The 19,785-nt window shown below is 39.1% G+C and overlaps 1 protein-coding gene across 1 annotated transcript in view; it reads right to left on the bottom strand.

Moving 5' to 3' along the window:
* Positions 1-499: 499 nt before the first annotated feature.
* Positions 500-19,785, bottom strand: part of LOC149725407 (E3 ubiquitin-protein ligase HERC2-like) — a 57,909-nt gene continuing 38,623 nt past the window's right edge. Inside the window, exons 63-91 of the mRNA XM_089892452.1 lie at positions 19,279-19,552; positions 18,791-18,922; positions 18,120-18,357; positions 17,607-17,701; positions 17,161-17,314; positions 16,614-16,724; positions 16,152-16,239; positions 15,613-15,842; positions 15,232-15,375; positions 14,584-14,672; positions 13,964-14,113; positions 12,940-13,061; positions 12,164-12,470; positions 11,482-11,588; positions 10,841-11,018; positions 10,104-10,258; positions 9,581-9,691; positions 8,638-8,815; positions 7,975-8,230; positions 7,526-7,731; positions 6,742-6,883; positions 6,157-6,351; positions 5,630-5,751; positions 4,228-4,323; positions 3,796-3,875; positions 3,055-3,160; positions 2,440-2,652; positions 1,590-1,679; positions 500-1,202 (exon numbers count right to left, since the gene is read on the bottom strand). Coding sequence (XP_089748578.1) covers positions 918-1,202; positions 1,590-1,679; positions 2,440-2,652; positions 3,055-3,160; positions 3,796-3,875; positions 4,228-4,323; positions 5,630-5,751; positions 6,157-6,351; positions 6,742-6,883; positions 7,526-7,731; positions 7,975-8,230; positions 8,638-8,815; positions 9,581-9,691; positions 10,104-10,258; positions 10,841-11,018; positions 11,482-11,588; positions 12,164-12,470; positions 12,940-13,061; positions 13,964-14,113; positions 14,584-14,672; positions 15,232-15,375; positions 15,613-15,842; positions 16,152-16,239; positions 16,614-16,724; positions 17,161-17,314; positions 17,607-17,701; positions 18,120-18,357; positions 18,791-18,922; positions 19,279-19,552 — 4,654 coding nt within the window. The 3' untranslated portion in view covers positions 500-917. The remainder of the gene's footprint in view (positions 1,203-1,589; positions 1,680-2,439; positions 2,653-3,054; positions 3,161-3,795; positions 3,876-4,227; positions 4,324-5,629; positions 5,752-6,156; positions 6,352-6,741; positions 6,884-7,525; positions 7,732-7,974; positions 8,231-8,637; positions 8,816-9,580; positions 9,692-10,103; positions 10,259-10,840; positions 11,019-11,481; positions 11,589-12,163; positions 12,471-12,939; positions 13,062-13,963; positions 14,114-14,583; positions 14,673-15,231; positions 15,376-15,612; positions 15,843-16,151; positions 16,240-16,613; positions 16,725-17,160; positions 17,315-17,606; positions 17,702-18,119; positions 18,358-18,790; positions 18,923-19,278; positions 19,553-19,785) is intronic.

Below are 19,785 nucleotides of genomic sequence, written 5' to 3'. Positions count from 1 at the left end.
ATTAACCGCATTTTGTTTGCTAAAACATCATAAACTTTTGACAACAACATCTTGTGCAAGTTTGTAAACAAACACGGGATGTAGACCTTGCAATATATCCACTTGCGGCACAACATAAATATAATTCACCCCTTTTACCTCACCGGTCATTTTACATATCGTCTATTCTCCCTGGGTGAGAAACTAAAACAGTTAAAACACGAGTGCTCACTAATGGGTTGTTCAAATTATCAGCCATACATAAAAAAAAGATGAAAAAATCCCCCTAAAAGAATTACCCACAAAGCAAAACACATAGTAACTTAAAGCTGACACGAGGTGTATAAACACCCATGTTATAACGACTGTCGTTTTTCGGCCATGCGAGGATGAAGTAAGTTTTATTCATTTATTAGTACAAAAAATATCTGCCGCAGATCGTGAATTGGCCATGTAGGCACATTCTGAGATTCTACATTCTCTCTTTAGACCTATCAACCCACGCCGCATTTCAAGACTGTGAATTCCACATATTATTTATTCATGTGTTTATCCAAATCTCACAGTTAAATATACTACGAGACACAACATTTCTGGTTTCAAAAACTTCACAAAACAGGCAATTTGAATTCAGCACATTGGTTAAAATAAGCAATACAGTTGCAAAACATTTTTGTCTAATTCCTCACTTTCAAAACAAAGAAAGAGAAGTAAATAACATATTGTCCAATTATTGGTACAAAAGGAATCAGAAATAAAATAAATATTGTTGAAAGGAGATATAGTAGGCCTTGAAATGTATGGTAGGGTGGGGAAAGATAGGACACCTTTAGCACATAATATCCAAATAACCTGATCGTGTTTAAAACAATTAACACTGCTATATAATGAGGATATAATAATTGTCCTATCTACCCCCACCCTACTATATTTATATTTTACACCAGCATTTCCCAATCTCTCTCTGTTTCACTGGATGTTGACAACCTGAAGAAACCTTCATCTGGGTTAAACGATTCATCCGAACTTGAGAAATCGAACCCAAATCTTGATTCGATGACACTTCGGCGCTGTTGTGCAGCACGTGCGGCACGCGTGGTAAGAACATCAGCCGACACTTCATCCATGACATCAAAGTCAAGCAAATCAATCCTCGCGTAATCATCTGTGTCAATTGACTTGCAGAAGTGGATCGCGTATTTTAACTTCTCTTCCAATACAGGCTGTTTAATATAAAGTCGGTTTAACTTAAATTGTAAGTTCGAAGTTAAGTCCCAAGGAGAAATAGGCCAACTATGGCTTAAATCTTATAAGCTATCGCGTCGTTTAACTTATCTTTAAACACAGAATTTTTGAATAGAAAGTATAAAAGAACGAATAAATTTCACTCATTTACTCTCACATAACAAGAGTTATAATAGTTATATATAGGTATATATTGTTCTTCATACACCTCTTCTTTTGCCGCCTACGCGTTAAGTGTCCTGCCAAAACACACCCAAAATGGTAGCAGCATCAAGTATTGAACCCGGTATCCTCTGGTTACATGACAAACACTCTAACTACTGCACCACATCAGTACTATGATCTTATTGTTTAATCTGAATCACCTTGCAACTGTATCTTGGTAGCTTCAACATAAAGAAACATGTGTAGGACTCTGGGAGGTAATGGTCTGGTGGGTGGTACTTGTCAGGAACCTGTTTATGGTAACCATAGTAAAGTATCTATCTATATGTGGTATAATAAGGGCAAGTGTGACAGACAACCCACATAAATAAGTTGCAAAGGATATTAGTTAAGGGTTGGCAGGACTGGATAGGTAAGACCAGAGCTTCCACAACTAAAAGGTAATTGAGATAACAAAGCAATTCAATTTATTGCAATCTGGGTTTAAATTGTCTCGCAACTAACGGAACACCGTTCCAGTAAACTTAATTTTAAAAGAAAAATTTATCAAGCTTATGAAATTGATTTTGGTGGGTAATGTTTAAAATCCAGAGTTTGGGCCAAATCTATCTATATTCCAGTTCCTCAACAAGGACCTCACCCATATAGAATAAAAATAAATCATAAGACCAAGTGTTGGGGATATTATTTAAACAATCCCATGGCTAGACATGCTTGCACACCATGCATACCATATCTCCACATCCCAATTACTCGTTTAAAAAAATAAAAATAAATAGTTAAAATGATAAGGGCACTGTAAGGAAGAGACGGTAACTGTTGCGTTTCATTCCCTGATGAAGTCTCGCCGTATGGCAGACGAAACGTTGGAAATACACTATACGTTTTTATACCAGATGAGCCACTGATATATTGTTTGTACTATGCCTGGTAGCAGAAGTAACAGAAAGTTAAAATGATGATCAAAAACCGAACATCCTATTTACTTAACAAAATAACAACAAATAGGAAACAAAATTATATGATATATAAACCCAACATGATATTTACTTGTATGACAAAGTCTCTTCCCCTGAAATCAGCGATTGACCTCGGGAGTCGTGTCCTCCCCCACACAAACCTAAGGAACAGTGAACGTTGTTCGTCCGAGAAAGATTCAAGCGTTTCCCAAAACCATCGGATGAGTTCATCATTAGGGGAGATACCTTTGCATGTGGAGACTGACTTGAGCAAGTGAAGGGGAATGTCTGGACTTCCACATACCTGGTGTATGGAATATATAGATACAGTACATTAACATACAAGATATCGTTATATCATTAAAAATATAACTGTTGGGGGAAATGGAAGAAAATGTATTTATTTATCCTCGCATGGCGGGGTAACGACAGTTGTTATAACGCAACACAAGTGTTCTGTTTCATACACCACATGTCCGTTTACGATTTACCACGTATGTAACTTCGTGGGTGATTGTTATTTATGTATGGCTGATAATTCAGACAACACATAAGTGACCACTGGGTTGGAGCATTTGCCATTGAGTGTCCTGTCCACATATACCCACAATGGTGGCTGAGTGTTTAGCCAACCAGAAACCACAACACAAACTTAAACAGAACAACACAACAATACCAATTATTCTTAGATTATCAACAAACCAACCGTGGTTTCCAATTCACTTGCGGTAAACAGGGATAACAAAGGCACGGGAATCACGAACGACATTCCTTCCCTCACTGCTGCCACCATCTGGTCAAACTCATGCAATCTGTGGGAAAGTTGAAGCATTTGTTGTAATGTATGGCTTTATGGGTTCTACAGTGAGGCACACCAAGTTGGCCCATTCCCCCAACATTGTATATGCACATTCTATTGTATATGGGTGAGGTCCTACAGTGAGGCATGCTATGGGACCTGAGATTAAGGCCAGAGTTTGCCCATTACCCCAACATTGTATATGTACATTCTATTCTATATGTGTGAGGTCCTACAGTGAGGTATGCCATGGGACCTGGGATTTAGGCCAGAGTTGTCTTATTACCCCAACATTGTATATGCACATTCTATTCTATATGGGTGAGGTCCTACAGTGAGGTACGCCATGGGACCTGGGATTTAGGCCAGAGTTGGTTCATTACCCCAACATTGTATATGCACATTCTATTCTATATGGGTGAGGTCCTACAGTGAGGTACGCCATGGGACCTGGGATTTAGACCAGAGTTGGCCCATTACCTTAACACAATACCATATAGGGCTACTAGACAGACTTTGTGTATTTATAATTCATATCACAAAGTAAGCAATGCAGTGACTTATTGAGTACAAATGTTCACAATAAGATGTAGCGATTCTAAAAAGGTACCAAACCCCTTAAAAGCCAGTGTTGCCAATATAATTTACCTGTATTGTATTGCAAGCCTGATGTATTCGTTACGATTATGAGCGGTCACCACTTGGTGGGTGCTTCCCAGTGGTATTTCCTGAACAAATCAAGCTTATTAAGACAACATTCTATATTAAGGTTTCCAAAAATACTGTTTTATTTTATATGGGTGAGGTTCTACAGTGAGGCATGTCATGGGACCTGGGATTTAGACCAGAGTTGGCCATTACCCCAACATTGTATATGCACATTCTATTCTATATGGGTGAGGTCCTACAGTGAGGCATGCCATGGGACCTGGGATTTAGACCAGAGTTGGCCCATTACCCCAACACTGTATATGCACATTCTATTCTATATGGGTGAGGTTCTACAGTAAGGCATGCCATGGGACATAGGATTTGGTCCATGGCTTCATACCCTGTATCATCTAATCAATAAACACCCACCTCCCCACAAGCAGAATGAGTAGCAAACTGTATTTGCATCGATTCCAACTCATCGGCTTCGCAATCTCGGATGAAAACCGACTTTGGCACAAAATGCTGGGACATAAAACACAGTAAAATGAAACAGAAGTCTATAGTTGCATAGGAATCCATGCAACCAGGGTTCACAGCCTTCCTTGTCAAAGAACACCTTTATTTATTACAAGGCACAGAGGCATTTGAGAACGGGTTATGTTTCAAAAGACAGTTTCCAACTATCGATATATAGGTATATAGACACCTAACCTCAGGTTCCATAACGTTGCCATATGACTTCAACCATATAGAATATAATGCATCACATAATGAAGTATATAGGCCTTCACAGTGTTAACCTCTATAATATAAACATTAAACAACATATGTTGGTTAGATCTTAGGTAAGCACTTGAATATGAAGGAGTAAGTAGCTTGGGAATGGATGGGAAGACCAGGAATAAAGTTAAGAAGATGAAATTATACTTGGAATATATTGTAACAAAGGTATTTAAGGAGGGTGAGTTATGGCTTGGTGTCGGAGGACTTGAGAAGAATCAGAAACTTCAAAGGAGACAAAGGAATTGAAATGGTAAGATTGACTTGTTATGTAAAGAATAGTGTGGTTTTGTTGTACAGAATTTGGAAATTGTTATTAAATGTATGCGCTTTAATTTGTTGCTAAAATTATCCTTTTGTTGTGTAAATAATATGATTCATTTATGTTGATTAAAAAGATGTGTTTTTTTTGGGAATGTGGGGCATGGGTTGTTATGTAGATACTAAAGCTGGCCAGAAAATTCATGTTTTTGACTCGATGTGTTTTACAATACAGAGAGGAGTGGTGGAGGAAAGTCATGGTAGAAGTTACAATAATGTGATCTTTATGTTATGGTCTACTATACCATATTTTTATGATATTTATGTTTTTCATGAATCGTTGTGTTTATAGATAATGATGCAGATCATTGCTTGTATGCAGAGTTTTAAGAGGTGATAATAAATAAAATAATTAATCAGACAATTTATGAATGTGTGTTTTAAGTTATTGGATGTGTCAGCAGTTTATGTCATATTTATGCAAGGTTTATGGGGTTAGATGCATGGTTTCTAATGGGTGAGGTCCTACAGTGAGGCATGCCATGGGACCTGGGATTTAGACCAGAGTTGGTCCATTACCCCAACATTGTATATGCACATTCTATTCTATATGGGTGAGGTCCTACAGTGAGGCACACCATGAGACCTGGGGTTTATGCCAGAGTTGGTTCATTACTCTAACATTGTATATGCACATTCTATTCTATATGGGTGAGGTCCTACAGTGAGGCATGCCATGGTACCTGGGATTTAGACCAAAGTTACACATACACAATATAACGCAAACCTTATCAATCTCTGATATATCCTTCAAGCAAGGTTTGATGCCAGCCAGTTGTTTCCACACTGGTTCAGCCATGTTGATGCTTAGTGGACTACCAGTTCTCATGGCAATACCAATCAGGATCCCTGGGTATGGGTGAGAATAAGTTTTGTACAAGTGGGGGGGGATGTATAATAGATATATATATATATGAGAATGACGTGTGGGAGGGACATGGTAACAACACTGTCGAACTCTGAGTTGGAATATGGCAGTGGTTCTTAATCTATGGGGAATTCAGGATAGCAGGTAAACCAGAATATTTCGAATTATAGATGTAACAAACAATGTTACAGCTGTAAGTGGTGAAGTTGCTTCATTCCACCATTTCACTACATACCATATGAAAGCATACAAACTATTGGCATTTGCCACTGATTGTGGTTTTAATGGCAATTAGTGCAAATGCCACAAAAATACATTAAAATTTAAAATTGAATTAAAGAAAGTGAACACCCATTCAAAATGATATGAAGTTAGTTTCAACTTACCTAGGAATTTAAACATCTTGATATGCGTCTCACTGGATGTGGTTGAATTGAGGATGAAGCAGTCCCGGTTCGCCCCAGACTCATCCCGGCCATTAGGGGTGCCAGAGAGCAAGGGAACCGATCCGTTTTGTAGTTCGTCACAGATTTCGGTGATCGATTCGCTGTAGCCACCACCACAGTCGTCTACTGATTCACCTGGAATGGGAGGAACATTTTGAAGTTTTAACAAATTCTATGGTGATATTTTTAAAATGCAGTTACAAGCATAATTATCAAACATAATAAAGGAAGTGGAAACAGAGGTGGAACTTATGGAGCAGTGTAATATACAGTGAAAATAAAGGCCATACTATGTATAGTCCCTCAATAATGGTAGCACCCTGGGTGTTGGGGTAACACGAGATTGACAAAACAACCTTGGTGCCTCTGGAACAGTTTTTAGATATTTGAGATTTAACTTTATAAAGGTGAGGTTTTTAGTGAGGCACACCTGAGACTTGGGATGTAGGTCTATTACCCCAACACCCAGGGTGATACCATCTAGTAATGAGACACCACCTACATAGCAATAGAACCCCAACCCACCTAGAAACTTAACCTTCCATATCCGATGAGGCAACAACACACTATCAGGCAACAAGCAATCCATCTTTTGGAAGGCTTGCCCGAACACTGATCGTGAACCATCAGGACCGGCCAACCCACTTTTTTCACGATGTCTCTTCACCTACAATGCATGTTATAAGGCAGTGCTCTTCAACCTTCTTTGGGTTGGTGAACCCCTAAAGTTGTTGCGACGAACTCATGCACCCCTGATTGCTTTAACGTAAAACTAATGACGTCATCAATAAGAATAAGTTCCTGTTTAGTCGAAAAGCACAGCTAATCAAAATCATTAGGAACATGAGGTTTGCGGTTAAAGATAAGACTAGTCTGCAAAGACAGCACCAAAAACTGGGGACAAAACTGTAGGAAAGTGGCTAAATTTGTTAAAAAAGTTCAAAACTGAATATTATTGCTGAAAATTGTTGAAGTTTGTGATGCACCCTTGTATACACTTTTGTACTGGTGCACCCCTGGCATATTTTGGTGCACCGTGCACACCGTGCACACCGGTTGAAGCGCACTGTTATAAATGTAATATATTTATTTATAAGTATGTTTTAAGTATAAGACCAAGTTCAAGGTTCACACATAGAATTAAACCATAAAAGCCACTCAATATCAAAATTCAATGCATGTTAAAAGTATATTTGTTTGCAACTATAGTTATATGTATAACAGTAAATGGGCAAACTTGGCCAGATTTCATCTGATACGATTATTTTAATTATTAGTTTGAATTATTGTTTAACCAATCAGCAATCACCTGTATCCGGTTAAGCTCTATGATTGGTCCATGTTGTTTGTCGCGGACCATCGAAGCTTGGACAACTTTCTTGAAAACAAGTTCTTTACCGGAAGATACAAGCAAGCTACGTAATTGGTCGATGGGAAGGGGCGTGTCAACACTGTCTGTGATGTCACAAGGAGCATTGTGAAGTGGCAAGAATGGAATGACCGGGCAGAGCAAATCTGGATGGAAATTATTGTTTGTTAATGCTAGTTTAATTTTGCTTGGAATAATAGTTTATTCTATATGGGTGAGGTCATACAGTGAGGTATGTCATGGGATCTGGGACTTAAACCAGAGTTGGCCCATTACCCCAACATTGTATATGCACATTCTATTCTATATGGGTGAGGTCCGACCTAAGTGCTCCCCTGACCTGACCAAATATAGAGTAAACCACATAAACACAACATATATAAACCCACCCGAGAATTGGGTCAACACAATAAGTCTGTTCCTTAATACAGTGAATGGAATGTTCTGTAGTAGATTGTATTCAAGTGGGATCTGGTCGGGCAACTTGGCTCCGGTTCGGCGCCTCTTGTGCATGTTGTGCGACTCCGAGGGTAGGGACCACGCGACAGTGTGTGCGGAACCACACGACACATGGGATATATGGTGGCCTTGTAGTGCAGCTACTAAACGTGGGATTTGAGTGGCTTGTGTTGTCCCATCTCCTATCTGTGGTGGGTAGGTCAAGTTAGTTGGTGGAATATATTATTAACTGCTTCAGTAGGGTCCGTGCTACTTGAAATTCAGGCCAGAGTTGGTTCATTCCATCAACACCCAGGGTGTCATATGAATTGTTTCACATTACCCCAACACAGGGTGTCATATGAATTGTTTCACATTACCCCAACACAGGGTATCATATGAATTGTTTCACATTACCCCAACACAGGGTGTCATATGAATTGTTTTACATTACCCCAACACAGGGTGTCATATGAATTGTTTCACATTACCCCAACACAGGGTGTCATATGAATTGTTTCACATTACCCCAACACAGGGTGTCATATGAATTGTTTTACATTACCCCAATACAGGGTGCAACCCCACCACCCCACACAATCCACACAACCCACCTGTCCCTCATCATTATCCCCCCATGTATAGACATCTCCGTTATCGACAGCCGCGATGCAATGCAACGAACCAACAGATACTTCCACCACCTTCTTACCACGAAGGGATTCAATAAGTTTGGGTCGACGTACGTGTTCGTCGCTACCGTGGCCAAGTCTGTAGTAATCCCCTTTTCCCCTGTGTGGTGAGTTAAAGTTTTTTGTCAATGGTATATTATGTTTCAAAAAGAGAGTTTCTGGGATAAAACTTTTCATTTTATTACGACTAATATTTTTTTTGCCACGCATAAGGTATAACATGTTTCAGAAACTAGTTTTTCCAGCAAAATAATTTAGTTAAGGAGAATGTTTTTGCCATGCAGAAATACTTCATTTATGGATTGAATGGCTAATGGTTTGTGTGAAGATCTTGTGTTTAAGACACCTATGTTGTGTGTGGTATAATATGAATGTTTCATTGTTGTTGTTACCGGGTGTTGTATGTTTGAGAAACTGATTTCCTTGGATAAAATTTTGCGCATTATTTTATTCAAACCAATATTTCTGTCAAAAAGACTATTTTTAAATGGTCAATAGTATGTGTGCAAGTCATAGTAGTATGTGTACAAGTCATAGTGGTATGTGTACAAGTCATGGTGGTATGTGTACAAGTCATAGTGGTATGTGTACAAGTCATGGTGGTATGTGTACAAGTCATGGTGGTATGTGTACAAGTCATAGTAGTATGTGTACAAGTCATAGTGGTATGTGTACAAGTCATGGTGGTATGTGTACAAGTCATAGTAGTATGTGTACAAGTCATAGTGGTATGTGTACAAGTCATAGTGGTACGTGTACAAGTCATAGTGGTATGTGTACAAGTCATAGTGGTTTGTGTACAAGTCATAGTGGTAAATGATAAATTACAAGTGGATACTGATCACGATACACACAACCCACTCACCAAGTATAAACACCACCAGTCTTAGATAAAGCAAGTGAGAACTGACTTCCACAAGCAACATGTGTGATGTGTTTCCCCATCAAAGTATCAATGATAGCGGGTACTTTGCATCTGGTGAAACATTATAATAAATAGATTGCCCCTCTGGTATAAATGGAAGCTTTTAATAAACCAAAGTTTCGTCTGCAAGATGGCAAGATCATCATCAGGGTAAAATGAATGGGCTTAAATATAAAAACAGTGACTCATAACCTAACATGAGGAACTTATAACCCATTACAGTTATTACTGGGTATTACACAGCAAAACGAACACATAAATATTAAAGTAAAGGTTAAAGAAATAACTTAAATCAAAAACTTACTAAAGTTACCTAAATCTATAAAAGCATAACTTTATTAGGAAAAAAGGGAAGGTTAAAAATCAGTTATAAATAACTCAATACATTGAGTATAAAGTAACAAACACACACCAATCCACCAAGTTAAATTTAATAAAGTTAAAATCCAATAACCCGACTTACCCGTCACTCCCCCCTCTCCCCAGCTTCCCATAATCCCCGTCCCCCCACGACCACACCACACTAGAACCTCCAGTACCCTCAGTTATACACAAGGTTTGTGCATCACCATTGCCGCATGCAACGTCTACAACTAAATTGTCTTTCAATGCATTTACCTGGGGATGAATGTTCATGTTTGGTAACTGACTAATATTGTGAAATGAAAATAATAAAGGTATATTTTCTGCAAATGTTGATTGCTACCAGGTGAATTAAATGTCCATCAAGTTTGAAAACAATCTACATATTGTTTGTTTGTGATTTTAAACGACCAACCCTTCATACTATGGGACATCATCGGGGTATAACGAACAGTGTGCCAGATACGTTTCAGAGTTTTACATAAGATTTTATTAGGACAAATGCTTTTCTGCTATACAGAGACTTTCTCAGATTAAACATAACCTAATAACATATAGTATTCTATATGAGTGAGGTGCTGCATGTCATGGGACCTGGGGTTTAAGCCAAAGTTGGCCCATTACCCCAAACATTGTATATGCACATTCTATTCTATATGGGTGAGGTCCTACAGTGAGACACACCATGGGACCTGGGTTTAGACTATGCACATTCTATTCTATATGGGTGAGGTCCTACAGTGAGGCATGCCATGGAACCATGAGATTAAGACCAGAGATGGCCCATCACCCCAACATTGTATAGGCACATTCTATTATATCAACACACAACCTCACCAGTTTAGGTTTAAGTTGATCTTCACTATCCTCGTGCCCCAGCCTCCCATACCTTCCTTTACCCCATGTATACAAACCACCAGTAGCGTTGATAGCAGCGCTATGTGAACCACCCGTTGCTACCTTCACTATGAGGTCACCTCGTAAGCTTTCTATTATTCGTGGGTGGTCAAGCGATCTGTGGATAAGAGGGTTAGGGGTTTTAGGACATAAATTATGATGTTCCAACTCTGGTCTAAATGCCAGGTCCCATGGTATGCCTTGCTATGGGACCTCACCCATATAAAACACAATATTCTATTCTATAAGGGTGAGGTTCTGCAGGGATCTGGGATTTCAGCCAGAGTTGACTCATTACCAAACACATATGTTCTATTCTATACGCTAATAATGTAAACACTCCATTCACTTTAATATTGAATACCAATCCTTTATGACATTAAAAGTACAGAAACCCTTAAGACCACTATATGTAGTTTTAATGTCATACAAAGTCAGTGTTATCATATACGTAACCAAATCTACAGGACCTGAGATTTAAGCCCAAGTTAGAGCGTTACCCAACACATGTTTTATTCAAAAGTCAGTAACATATGCCAATAACTCCATCTATTCCAATATTGAATACGAAATCCACTCACGATCTGTTACCATGCCCCAGTTTCCCATCCACCCCCTCCCCCCAACTATACACCTCCCCTTCGTTGGATAACGCGAGGATGTGTTTGCCTCCAGCATTCACTGATACCTGGGATCAACATGATGGGTAAGGTGTACGGAGTTCAAGGCTCACTAAGGTTACTTAGTTCATTAGTAGGGTTTATACAATGGCGTCTTGGTTAATAAAAGTTGATATCTATATATATATATGTGTATATTATATATGTAAGAAACACAATGAGACCTGGGTCTTAGGCCAGAGTTGGCTCACTATCTTAAGATGTACTACTTTATTTTATAAAGGTAAAGTAACAAGGCATGATATGGGACATGAGGTTTAGGCCAAACAACTAAATACGCAGTAGTAAACAAAAACCGAGTCGAACTAATGCTGTCCCAAATATATATATTTTGCCAATAACCAGCACCATGAGTCTCCTATTTGAATAGAACTTTAGCACAAAACAAATGAGTGATCACCCATCATAACATCAACTATCAACAATATAACTTTGCGTGTGGAAAAAAATTATAGATATGCTTACAGCAATCCCAACCAATGGTTTAACAAAACAACATATGTCATTAAAATTTTGCCAATAACCAGCAATATCAACCTCTTGTTTAAATATAACTTTAACCCAAACAAAACCACCATCTTACCTGTGTAATATGGACATGCTGTATAGATTCAATTAGAGTAGGAATAGCAACCGACTCGTTGCTACCAATACCAAGTCTTCCCCCAGCACCATAGCCTGTTGCAAACACCTTTCCTTCACCAGTCACAGTGAACAAGGTTTGCTCCCCACCCACTAACTGTATGGGTTTTAATGCAGCGAGGGAGGGGCAGGGGATCGGGATCTTCACCTTAGCCCCCTCTGGACCCCCAAGTTGCCCCCTATGGTTATGCCCCCACCCAAATATGGACCCACTGCCGACCCAGGATAACGTCCAATCATCGGGTCGTCTGGTTGAAACAACAGCCATTGTTAAACAAATACAATCAAGTGTATGTAAAGAATATCAATATTTTAAGCAAAACATTATCCCAACATTGAATATGTACGTTCTATTCTATATGAGTGAGGTCCTACAGTAAGGCATGTCATGGGACCTGGGATTTAAGCCAGAGTTGACCCATTACCCCCAACATTGTATATGTACGTTCTATATGAGTGAGGTCTTACAGTGAGGCACGTCATGGGACCTGGGATTTAGACCAGAGTTGGTCCATTACCCCAACAACATGAAATATATCGATATAAAGAACTCTAGAGGTTTTTAACAGATGAATTTCTAGTTTAGTGAGTGGTAAAAGTTAATGATTTTTTACTAAATATAAATCACTCACTAATTTATGTTAAATTGGAAAAAAAACACAAATTTAAAAAAAAAAAAAACAGAGTAAAATTTTTACTAAATATATTGATATTTACTTGTTAATCCAAGTAACCAGTTGTTCATCTATCTGGTGTGTAAAGTATGTGTTATCCTCATACTGGTTCATGCTTGTGTCTTCATCTTCACCACACACTTCTTCTATCTTCAACCTCACTAGCTGTGAATATAAGCTGGGTGAATACTGGAGTGGCAACCAGGGATAAGTCACTCAAGTTCCCACTCACGAGGATATAAATGACCAAACCAACCAAAAGTCATGTCTGCTTATCCACACACTGTAATAGCTTCAGCAACTCGACTGTGGTCATGGGAGTGGCAACCATGGATAAGTCACTCAAGTTCCCACCCACGAGGATATAAATGACCAAACCAACTAAAAGTCATGTCTGCTTATCCACACACTACAATAGCTTCATCAACTCGACTGTGAGCATGGGAGTGGCAACCATGGATAAGTCACTCAAGTTCCCACCCACGAGGATATAAATGACCAAACCAACTAAAAGTTATGTCTGCTTATCCACACACTACAATAGCTTCATCAACTCGACTGTGAGCATGGGAGTGGCAACCATGGATAAGTCACTCAAGTTCCCACCCACGAGGATATAAATGACCAAACCAACCAAAAGTTATGTCTGCTTATCCACACACTACAATAGCTTCAGCAACTCGACTGTGAGCATTGGAGTGGCAACCATGGATAAGTCACTCAAGTTCCCACCCACGAGGATATAAATGACCAAACCAACCAAAAGTCATGTCTGCTTATCCACACACTTTCAGCAACTCGACTGTGGGCATGGGAGTGGCAACCATGGATAAGTCACTCAAGTTCCCACCCACGAGGATATAAATGACCAAACCAACTAAAAGTTATGTCTGCTTATCCACACACTGCAATAGCTTCAGCAGCTCGACTGTGAGCATGGGAGTGGCAACCATGAATAAGTCACTCAAGTTCCCACCCACGAGGATATACATGACCAAACCAACTAAAAGTCATGTCTGCTTATCCATACACTATAATACCATGGATATATCATACAGAACACCAACCTCAATGAACTGGTACGGGAAAGGCTTATGTTTAAGCAGAGCATCCATTGTTCTCGATACAAGGCAATATTGGTTGAAACTTGTCATTTGTGTTTCCTTCTTCGCGATAAATTCATCAATTTTAAGTTCGCAGCATAAAGAAGATAATTCCTGTTGTTTAAAAGCAACTTATTTGTTACCAGGAATAAACTTAAATTTGCATTCACATAAACCCTGCAATAAAATACACAAATAAAATGGTCTATTACACTCAGTGTTTTGTGAGTGATACCTAAAGATACAAGCTTGGTGTTTCTGTTTAGAGACACTTGATAATGGGCATACAGATGGTCACTTGACAGTGCCATGATATACCATTATATGCATATAGTACTGTGGGGGAAGATGGGACACCTTCAGCTAATAATATCTCTCAAAATCTTGATCGTGTTTTAAACAATTGACAACGGTTTATTGGAGTTGTGTGAATAAGGTTTTATATTTCTTACATATCATAACACATAGAATATTACATATTTTTACCACGGCAAAACACCCAATCAATGACATTCTACTTACAATACACAAGTGATTTCAATTTAACAACAACATAAGTAAGTAAGTAATATAAAGTAACCCACCGTGAAGAAAGGACTGTACAGAAGATGCTTCCCCGTTCTTACTAATGGTCCCTCATATTCGTACTGCAGTTGCAACATTTGTGACAACACTGGTTGGGAATATGGGGGGTAAATATTAACATACAGTGTCCCATTTAAAGTTGTAAAATTGAATAAAAAGGGGGCACGAATTTGGATCATAACCAAAGAAAACTGGATTACATGTTTGGCACTGATACCACTATGAGCATATGTGTCCTTGGGCAAGACACTTAACAGAATTTCGCTAACCCAGTGGTTGGTAATGCTTTGTAGTATCCTGGGTGTTGGGGTAATGGGACAACTTTAGCCTAAACCTTAGATCCCATGACATGCCTCGCTGTAGGACCTCACCCATATAAAATAGAATGTGCATATACAATGTTGGGGTAATGGCCAACTCCGGTCTAAATCTTAGGTCCCATGGCGTGCCTCACTGTAGGACCTCACCCATATAGAATAGAATGTGCATATACAATGTTGGGGTAATGGCCAACTCCGGTCTAAATCCCAGGTCCCATGGCATGCCTCACTGTAGGACCTCACCCATATAAAATAGAATGACCATATACAATGTTGGGGTAACTGGGTTGAATCCCAGGTCCCATATATTTTTAAACACCAACCCACCTTTCTTGAGAGGTTCATTATCAGTCACATGATGCGTTCCGGTTGAACTACTTTCCTCAAATAATGTTTGTAGCTTCATGGTTGATCGACGATGCATGGCCATCCATTTGATTTGCTTCAACAACCAGATACGTTGGTCAGATCCTATGCATGACACATGTTACTAATTGTAGCATATATTCCGTGGTGATATTGCAAATACACAAAAAATAATGACCCATAAAGTTACATACGTGGTAACACATAAGCGGGCATGAGGTGTATGAAACAGAACACCTGTGTTATAACGACTGTCATTGCCCCGCCATGCGATAGTTAAATAAAATTTCTCCATGTATAACAACCATATAGATAGTTACACACAAACACACCAATACTTACCAAAGCAATTGTAATTAAGACAAGCAGTGAAAGCCTCCACGACTTTCTCCACAGATTTGAAACAAACGGAACGATCGGAATCCTTCTCGGCAGCCTGGTATATTTCAAACAAGTGCGTCACGAATGGAAAAGATGGGTTGTTCAATAACCGTCGATCGCTCATGGATGTGTCGTCACTTGTTGACCCACTAAGGGGCGCTATAGGGTACACAGTGAACTTCCAACCCCACCTAGTGGAAAGGAAGTTGTTAGCATGCTGTTCTATATAACTATCATATATGGGTGTTGGCATTGCCCGAGATTTTGGATCCGACCACAAAAACAATGGTTTGTTTACATCATAACAAGGGGGAATGTTAGGTCCACGAACAAGTACCTAGCAATATAGAACAATGATTTACTGTTAATCTAATTATTTATGGGTAAGGTCTTAATAAATCACATGCAAGAGGACCTGGGATTTAGACCAGAGTGGCCTACACTTACTAATTACCAAGCATTTATTTTGATTCAATTAAATAAATAGCTGAGCAACCTACCCATTGACCGAGCCATCACTTTTGAATTTCCATCTAAATTCATTGGTTGGGAGTTTGATTGATTGCGACCAATCAGACCAGTCTCTTCCTAAAACAAGAGTTCTGATCGGATGATTTGAAATTTGAAAATTAATTTTAAAGCATAAATAATTAAAATAACACCCGGTACTTTAAACATGGGGTGGAATTTACACCCAACACCCTGTACATTAAACATGGGGTGGAATTTACACCCAACACCCTGTACTTTAAACATGGGGTGGAATTTACACCCAACACCCTGTACTTCAAACATGGGGTGGAATTTACACCCAACACCCTGTACTTTAAACATGGGGTGGAATTTACACCCAACACCCTGTACATTAAACATGGGGTGGAATTTACACCCAACACCCTGTACATTAAACATGGGGTGGAATTCACACCCGACACCCTGTACTTTAAACATTTGTAGAATACCTGATAACACGGCGAATGTTTTAGCTCCAGTAACATCAGTGAAAGTGAGCGTGTCATGTCTACGTTCGGTGGAACATTGCCGATCAAATACAACTCGTAAGGAATGCGCACCTTCAGTATAATGGAGGGATAAAAACTAGTAATATATGAATGAACAAATCTAAATAAATGTGCTTATACAATTCCAATCTATATGGGTAAGGTCCTTGGGAAACTGGGATTTAGGCCACATCTGGCTTATTACCCAAACACACTGCTTATAAATAATAAATATGAATTAATAAGCAAATGTGTTTAAATCTGAATGAACAAATGTAAAAAATATGATGGTTGAGGCCATTGAAAAGACCAAGACTTGGCCGGATTTGGCCCCCAACCACTTATATATACGCATGAATATGCTACACATGGTTCAACTTACCCTCAACCTTATATTTCCAATAATTATGGGTTAACAACCAGTGTAATACAAATCTCTTCCACTACCATTATAACATCAACCCTGTATCTTAACTTTGTATTTTAATAACAATGTAATAACACGTACCTTGTATCTTAACTTTGCCTTCTGTTTCCTCATCATCAGGGTAGGGATGGTTGCTTTCTTTAACTAACGGCTTCATATCGGCCGACAACGATTCAACACTGTTCGTTACTTGTTCTAACTCTGATATAGATCTTTCCAGTAGTAATGATCCCATCTGTAAATATTGTAAGGGATTTTTAAAGGCACACTTGAAATGTGTTTTTACAGCCTATCACCCGAACAACCAGGGTGTAATAGGGCACTCAATAATAGAGATTCTATTCTATAAGGGTGAGGTCTTCAGTGAGGCACACCTGAGACCTGGGATGTAGGTTTATTACCCCAACACCCAGGGTGCTACCATCTAGACCTATAGAAAGTGATTCTATTCTATAAGGGGGAGATCCTACAGCACAAGAAACCAGGGGTGTAGAGTTAGATCAAATACAACACATATCCCAACCAACCTTTGCCTTTGACTTGACAATAGAAGTAAGAATACCCGATATTGACTTGACATCCTTGAATGGCATTCGACCAGATACAGATAGTTTCAATAGATCTGTGTGTTGATATAAAACCATGTTTAATATGAAGAATTACAATATGAATGTTAATGCTAGTGTTTCTCAACCTTTTATAGTTAGTCCAATACCCCAACACCAAGAGTTCTCCAACCCATTAGTGACCACTGGATTATAACTGTATTCCTGTGACTTTACCGTCGTTGGTTGTTAAAAACACGAATGGGAGATACAGGTTACAGATGCTAACGGTATTTATCTTACCCAAAATATATAGACAACACAATGCTGATAAGTTACAGGAACTTTACAAGTGTTAACCTAAAATAAATGCATAACATCCCAGCCAAGTTTATAATATTAATAATCTAAAATAAAATCCGAATATAAACAATTGCCCCCAGCAAGTTTATAACTATGCTAATCTCAAATCTTAATACAAACAAGCATCCTCACCAAGCAGCCCCTCCATGCTATCCTCCCCAAAATCGGAGTAAACTCTCACATCTTCCTCTTTTATCCTCCCTCCCTCCATCTTCTCCCCCGCATCCACACTAAGATCCTTCTTAGGAGTGGGAGGAGCAATCTCCTCGGGAGTGGTGATGGTTTCGGCAACCAAGGATGAGATCTCGGATGCGGAGTGGACGCTCATTGATGCTCGAATGGAGGATGAACAACAAGGTTCTGACGCAATCTGTTGATGGATAATACGTTAACATGGCTGAACCATCTGTTGATGGATAATATGATTGAAGTTTTTATGGTGTGTCGATAATGTGGGCATAGACACCAAACCTAAGATGGCAGGCGGGGCAGGTTTACAAGGTTTGTGTTTGACTATCACTGTTAATGACTTTGATTGGTAAAGTCTTAATATTGTAAACTGTGCCTTAATACAGGCATTCCCAAACTTGTTTCTGTAACTTTTAGGTTCATATTACGAGTGAGGCTTTTAGGACATTGCTGGATTACTAACTTCTTTTCCGCTTAGCTAAAGGTGATTGTAAATTCAATTTCATATGAGTGAGGTATTATGGTGTCAGTAGGCTTGTAGGCTACAGTTTTCCCATTACCCCAACACCCATACAAAGTTAATTGAGATACAAGTTTAAGTATCAACCACCCACCTCACTATGTGCGTTCCCATCTTTCACTTGAACTTCTTGATTACTCTCCAATGGTGGGCAGAACACCAAGGATGGAGATAATGATGTGGAAGGTGTGAGGGCGTAAGCTAGCAGGGACCTTGCTAAGTATATCTGTTGGTGGGATGAGGTTAAATGTATTGAGTTAAATGGGGATATGGCTAAACTATATTGGATGTTTTCTCTGTCTTTATCTATCACAAACTAAAAGCAAAGAATCCAGATTAATATGTTGAGTACATAAAATTACACAATGTTTTTGAAATGGCACATACTCTATTCTATATATATGGGGTTTTATAACAAGGCATGCCAAGGGACCTGGGATTAGACCAGAGTTGCCCAATACCCAAACATTGTATATGGAGGAGATCCTACAATGAGGCAATGGTAAGCCATTTCAGGTTCATTGGCACACCAGGAGACTGTTATTTATGCCAGAGTTTCCCATCACCCCACAACACATTTACCTGCATAGCATTCATGAGATGCTGTAATGCTTGGTTTCCAGTGTTCCCAGTTAAAACTGGAAGCAGAATTTGCACCAAGCTTCCTCTTGATGATAATTGTTTCGATCGAATATGTGGAACACGTGATTTATCATCATATGAGGTGGTGTGTTGGTGATGCTTCTTCTGCTTCATGGACTTCTTGATGTAGCTTGAACCAAGTTTGTCGATGTTTTCATGAAACTGAATCGCTTCAAAGGTTTGAGCTTCGTGGCTTGTATCGGCAAATGCAATGCTAGGATAATGGTTATTTTATGAATGTACATATAGGTATGTATTATTCTTTGTGGATAAGGTTTAACAGAGTGGCACCCCATGGGACCGGAGATTCGGGCTGCTTGTATCGGCAAAGGGCAATGTTAGGATAATGCATTAATGTAAAATAGGTGTTTTTATTCTATGTGGTGAGATTTAGGCCAGAGTTGGCCCATTAACCAAACACCGTGAGTGCTATGACTACTAAGTTGG

The sequence above is a fragment of the Ciona robusta genome, chromosome 14 (assembly GCF_009617815.1).
Source record: "Ciona robusta chromosome 14, ASM961781v2".
NCBI classification, from domain to species: domain Eukaryota; kingdom Metazoa; phylum Chordata; class Ascidiacea; order Phlebobranchia; family Cionidae; genus Ciona; species Ciona robusta.
This window is presented reverse-complemented; position numbering and strand designations above follow the sequence as displayed.